This window comes from Dama dama, chromosome 15, assembly GCF_033118175.1.
Source record: "Dama dama isolate Ldn47 chromosome 15, ASM3311817v1, whole genome shotgun sequence".
NCBI classification, from domain to species: Eukaryota; Metazoa; Chordata; class Mammalia; order Artiodactyla; family Cervidae; genus Dama; species Dama dama.
The window spans coordinates 79517673-79524203 of NC_083695.1; the positions used below are offsets into that span (position 1 = coordinate 79517673).

General features: G+C 44.1%; 1 protein-coding gene across 30 annotated transcripts in view; it reads left to right on the forward strand.

Annotated features, from left to right (window-relative positions):
• The window catches only part of TCF7L2 (transcription factor 7 like 2), a 200682-nt gene extending 198157 nt beyond the window's left edge, over window positions 1-2525 (forward strand). For 19 of the 30 annotated variants that reach the window (XM_061162665.1, XM_061162664.1, XM_061162671.1 and 16 more), the window contains one exon: window positions 358-2525. In XM_061162665.1, coding sequence (XP_061018648.1) covers window positions 358-781 — 424 coding nt within the window. In that variant the 3' untranslated portion in view covers window positions 782-2525. The remainder of the gene's footprint in view (window positions 1-357) is intronic. The other 11 variants (XM_061162689.1, XM_061162690.1, XM_061162693.1 and 8 more) reach the window with 3 other exon arrangements.
• Window positions 2526-6531: the final 4006 nt, after the last annotated feature.

Sequence of the window (6531 nt, forward strand, 5' to 3'; positions counted from 1 at the left end):
GTACCTCAGTGTGGACGTGGCCGCTTTGTGTCACGGTCCACAGGCGGCGCCCTTGAGCCTGCTCGCTTATATTCGGTCAGAAGCGGAGCGCGGGGGGTGTTTAGCGGGGGCAGGGGAAGCAGGTAGGTAGGGAGTTGTGCGGTCTGACACACTTCATTCGCCAGAGCGGGCGTTAGAGCTCAGTGAGCCGGCCACCCCAGCGTGACGTTAAACGTCCCCTGGCCGCTGGGCGATGTCTCCCCGGGGGGCATCGCCAGGTGGCGGTCCTCTCGTCTCTGAGCAGTAGATAACTCTCTCCCTTGGCATCTCTGCCCTTTATTCACAGATAACTCTCTCCCCTCCCTCCCCTGTTTCTAGGAGAAAAAAAAAGTGCGTTCGCTACATACAAGGTGAAGGCAGCTGCCTCAGTCCACCCTCTTCAGATGGAAGCTTACTAGACTCGCCTCCTTCCTCCCCCAACCTGCTAGGCTCCCCTCCCCAAGACGCCAAGCCACAGACTGAGCAGACCCAGCCTCTCTCGCTGTCCCTGAAGCCCGACCCCCTGGCCCACCTGCCCATGATGCCTCCGCCGCCCGCCCTCCTGCTTGCCGAGGCCGCCCATGGCAAGGCCCCCGCCCTCTGTGCCAACGGGGCCCTGGACCTGCCTCCCGCCGCTCTGCAGCCGCCTGCCATCCCCCCCTCATCTCTGGCACAGCCGTCGACATCTTCCTTACATTCCCACGGCTCTCTGGCCGGGACCCAGCCCCAGCCACTGTCCCTCGTCACCAAGTCTTTAGAATAGCTTTACCCTCCTCAGCCCCGGGTGCTTTGTGGAGTGTTTTCCTTTTGCTTTTTCTTTATTTCCGGTTCCGCCCCGCCCCACCCCCACCCTCCGGCCCGGTTTTCGTGTTGTCCTCTTTTCCGTTTGTGCCATGTGGCTACATTAGTTGATGTTTATCGAGTTCATTGGTCAATATTTGACCCATTCTTATTTCAATTTCTCCTTTTAAATATGTAGATGAGAGAAGAACCTCATGATTCTACCAAAATTTTTATCAACAGCTGTTTAAAGTCTTTGTAGCGTTTAAAAAATATATATATATACATAACTGTTATGTAGTTCGGATAGCTTAGTTTTAAAAGACTGATTAAAAAACAAAAAGAAAAAAAAAAGCAATTTTGAAGCAGCCCTCCAAAAGGAGTTGGTTCTGTATTATTTGTATTAAATACGAGCTTGCGAACCAATCATTTTACATCTGGTTTTTAAACCATAAGGGCACAAGGAATGCAGTGCCATTTACTTTTTTTTTTTTCTGTGTGAAACAACTTTTATTGTGATGTTACTTGTTATTGTTTAAATGTACAGAAACAAAGGGTTAAAATGTGTTAATATACCTTGTTCCATGGTGTTGTTCTTTTGGGGGGAGGGGGTTGCTATTCAACAATTAATGGAATCACATTGCTGTTGGACCAGTAGTATTTATTGCTTTAGAGATTGCTCGTCGAACCTGTACGTTGTCCCTTTTAAAATATGTTTTCCTTTTTCTTGAAACTGTATAAAGTTTTTTTCCCCTTAGCATAAGCATCTTATATATAACAACTCATTTGTACAAGGTTTTTAAGTTTATATATAAAATGTGTATATATATATTTTTTGTTTCCCTTTTGGACTTTTTTTTTTTTTTTTTTTTTTTTGCCGTATGAAACCCAGATACCGCCAAATGGACGTTAATAGTTGCATTAAAGGATCAGTAGCATTAACAAAAGTTGCTTTAAAAGCCATTATGTAAAACAAGACTTGAACATTAGTGAGGGAATCTTAGCAACGTTGTACCAGCAGCAGTGGGAATTGTCCCGTTTCCCCTGTGAACTCACAGTCGAGCGCCCTGCACCCTGAGGACATGGACTGACCGTGTGCAAAACTTTTTATGTGCCAAAATTCTCAGTGACTTTAGCTTTCTCCCTCTTTTTGATGCTGTAATTTTCGTTCATCATGTTTTGCTGTGATGTTACATAGGTAGATTTGTATGTAGTTTTAATGTCACCTATAACAAGACGTGTTTGGTAGCAGATTGTCCAGAAAGCATTTTAAATGAAGAGGTATAAACCCTTAAGGGCCAAAAATTCTGTATATTAGATTACTCTTAAAGGAAAAACCAGCTGCCGCTTTTATGTATCCCTATGACATACAAGTAGGTAGCAAACTTTAAAAATAAAAAAAAAAAAACCTAGGCATGTTGATGTTACAAAATGCTGTATAAAGCTAAAACCTGTTCATTCAGTGCCATTGTAGTTGACATGAAGCGATTGTAAAACTGTCTCCGGTTTTTCTCTGGTTTATTAAAATGCTAACTATAACATTTTTTTGTGAATACTTTGAATGTTTCCTAACAGTTGTGATGTTACTGTTCCGTTTTATGCTCTTATTCCAATTTCATTTTTAATGGTTTGGAAGCCATTTTTGTAATGAATAAATGTTCATGCTGTACAGTATCTGTAGCATGCCATTCTGGATTAATAAAAGCAACTTAGTATGTGCAGATAAAGGCTGGTCACTTGTTTCTATAATTTGGGTTTTCTCTCTGGGGAAACTAGATCTGCCTTCAGCAAGAGAAATGTGTTCCCAAGGTGGAACTTGAGACCCGGTGGTTGGTGTAGGTTATGGGTGGTGATGTGGATACCAGAAAGGGTCCCTGAACTCTTTATTTTCCCATCTCATTCTTAATGCCGGTTTGGCATAGTTTGTGTACCTGGTTGGTTCATTTCTGAAAGCAAATGTCACTCTTAGGGCTATAAGACTGACACTCTGATATATCTGAGTTGGCCCTCTGAGTATCAAGCAGAAATGATCTAATACTTATTGATGAAACTTAGTTCACCAGGAGGGAATATAAGAAAGCACATCATTACCATTTAAGGATCATTGATGTGAAAGTATCCTTATGTCTTTGTAAGAATCACATGTAAGGAGAGATGCCAGGGTGAGCGGTTGTTAAGCAAGAAGGTTTTTAGAAAACGGATCAAGGTACTTCTGTTACAAGTTTGCAGGGAGGACTCTTGCTGTCCCTGAGACTCAAGTTCAGGACTCCACCCTAGCCAGCATGCAAGTTCACCGCCATCACCAACGGAAAGGCCACAATAAAGATCATCCCAAGGTTTCCACTGCATTCATTTCTCATGCTGGCTAGGATGAATGGTTGGATAGATGGGCGCATATGTAGTTCCGCTTGTCTGGATAACCTCACCTTCAAAGGACGTGATTTCACTGGACACAGAAGCAGTCTGTGTCACCACCCCTGTTACTTCCAGTTACACAGTATCGTCATCAAGGACTTTAAAGCTCCTTGGAAGCTCTGCTTTGCTCAAGTTGGTTTTCGTTCTGTAAAATCTTGGTATTTTTTGTCTTTAGTTGTTTTGTATATCCAGGAAAAAGTGATTCTGGTTGTCCTTCCCTATTTTATTTTGCACATTGGGACCAGGGTAACCTTGGAAAACATTTGTGACATTTGACAGTATCTGTTTTTTTGTGGCAGTGTGCCAAGCCATTGATGAGCATTTTCTCATTTCTTCCTAACACTATACCGCCTGAGGTAGATTTTATCCTCTACCTCCACACTCTGCTTTATTTTCTAAAACTGGGTTTAGGAACTCAGAGTGTGTGTCTTGTTCAAGACCACACAGCCTGTAGGGTGTTGGAGCTGGGATTTAAGTTCAGCCCTGACTCCAAACCCATGCTCTTAATACTAAGATATACTTCCTTGCATAATAAATATGCTCCGTCTCCCAAACAGAGTGATGGGATGGTCCTTTTGAAGACTTCCTTGTTTTCCACCCCCTTCCGCCCCAGCACATACTCAGTTTCTCGTAAATGTATTTTTGCTCTTCTGCTTTCAAAGATGCGGTTGCTGTCTGCCTGGAAGGTCTGCTTTGCTCCTGCAACCTCGTTGCTCATCCTTCAGTTCCCCTCGTAGATGATAGTGATGATGTCTCTCTTCTGTGTGACCTTTCAGCTTCCTGTTTTTCCCTCCCATTAACGTCTCACCCACCATCGTGTCCATTGGATGTGGCCGAGTTAGGCCAGTAATAGTACCATTCAGTTTCATGGACATTTTGGACTGGATAATTCTCTGTGGTAGGGGACTGTCCTATGCACTGTAGGGTGTTAGCATCCATGGCCTCTACCCAGTAGATGTCAGAAGCACCCCACTCCCCAGCAGTCATGACAGTCAGAAATGTCCTCTGACATTGCCAAATGCCTCCTCGGGATCAAAAATCACACCCAGTTGAGACCCATTGCTCTAGAGAGCCCCTCAGGAGGACAAGGGCTTTGGTGCTCACTGTTCTATACTAGGGTTCTGGTTGAGCACCTGGCACATAGATGGTGTTCCATTCATGTTCGTTGGGGGAAAGAATAAATGAAGTTGACCAACTCCACACCTGTATTGCAGAAAGTAAGAGAATGGAAGCTTTCCATAATGCTTCCAAATGTGTTCCTAGAACTTTCAAGTTCTCAGTTACTTCCTTAATCCTTTCAGCCTTGCTGGAATATAACTCATTGCCCTTGTTATAAAGGCTGAAAAATACCAGGTCGGGGTAGGAGCTGTTCCTCCATCATCAGCCCAGCCTGGGTACAGATCTCTTCCTAAAATTCAAAATACTGATCACCTAGCTCTGTGCTTCCTGATCTACAACACTTGAGCTTTGAGGATCTTCTCTCTACTCCAATATAGAAGTTCCTTTCCTTCCAAGCTTGTCAAATGCCAGGCCAAGTCCTTGCCCTTCATCTCTTTTCTTGACATCAGTTTGGTTTCTTCCTACCTATGGAGTTTACTTTCAAACTGAACATCTTCCCATTTCATCCATGGGAAGAATCTGTGGCTTTTTGTTACTAAGGGACCTTAAGACAACATCTAGGAACCCGTGACTCAATCCCTGAGCCATATGCTCCCTGACCTCTGTTGGGACCTGGCCAAAGAAGTTCGTGTAGTTGTTTAGTCGCCAAGTCATGTCCAGCTCTTTGCAACCCCATGGACTGTGGCATGCCAGGCCTCCGTGTACCTCACCTTCTCTTGGAGTTTGCCTAAGTTCATGTCCATTGAATCAGTGGTACCGTCCAACCATCTCATCCTCTGTTGTCCTCTTCTCCTTCTGCCCTCGATCTTTCCCAGCATCAGGGTCTTTTTCAATGAGTTGGCTCTTTGCATCAGGTGGCCAAAGTTTTGGAGTTTCAGCTTCAGCATTAGTCTTTCCAGTGAGTATTCAGGGTTGATTTCCTTTAGGATTGACAGGTTTGATCTCCTTGCTGTCCAAGGGACTCTCAAGAGTCTTCTGCACCACAGTTCAAAAGCATCAATTCTTTGGCATTCTGCCTTCTTTAATATGGTTCACCTCACATCCATACATGACAACTGGAAAAATTATAGTCTTGACTATATGGACATTTGTTGGCAAAGTGGTGTTTTTGCTTTTTTAATAAATACATTGTTTAGGTTTGTTATAGGTTTCCTGACAAGAAACAGTTGTCCTCTAGTTTCATGGCTACAGTCATCATCCACAGTGATTTTAGAGCCCAGGAAGAGGAAATGTGTCACCACTTCCACCTTTTCCCAATCTATTTGCCATGGAATGATGGGACTGGATGCCATGATCTTAGTTTTTTTAATGTTGAGTTTCAAGCCAGATTTTTCACTCTCCTCTTTCACCCTCATCAAGAGGCTCTTTAGTTCCTCTTTGCTTTCTGCCATTAAAGTGGTATCATCTTCATATCTGAGGTTATTGGTATTTCTCCCCATAGTAGTAGTGTGTATTAGTCACCTGTGGCTGCTTTAACAAATGAACACAAACTTGGTGACATAGCTGTCACAGCTCTGGAGGCCAGAAGTCAAAGCCAGTGCGTGCTTTCTCCAGATGTTCTGGAGCCTCTTCCAGCTTCTGGAGGCCGCCTACAGTCCTGGGTTTTCCTTGTCTTGTAGCCACATCACTCAGATCTCTGCCTCTACCTTCTCATCACTGCCTCCTCTGCATCTGTCCTGAAAGTCCCCCTGCCTCTCTCTTAAAAGGATCCCTGGGATTATGTTTGTGCCCCCTGGATGATCCTGGATAAGCCACTTCTCTCTAGGTCCTTAACTCAATCACCTCTTCTGCCATATAAAGTAATAAAGGTTCTAGGATTAGGACAGGGACATATGTTTTAAGGGGCTACCCTTCAGCCCACAACAGATGCATTTGCCAATTCTGGGACAATTGGCAGGGTCTTTGAACAGAATCCTCCAGAATGAGTAGTTGTTCCACTGTTGGTGGTGGTTTTGGACAATCCCGTGCCAAGAGGGATTATTATAGTAGATGTGTTTCTATTTCAGATAATGGAAAATTCACTTTTTATTCTGATGATGTAGATGCATAGAGGGTCAGAGCCTTTTGTCTGGATCCAGGATTTGAAGAGGGGAAGCATGTGGGAGCAGTGGCATGAACCTGAACTTGGAGCATCGTCCATCTGACTCCCTCACTGTGTGTTCTTGGGCAATGCCTTCAACTCTCTGAGCCTCTGTTTCT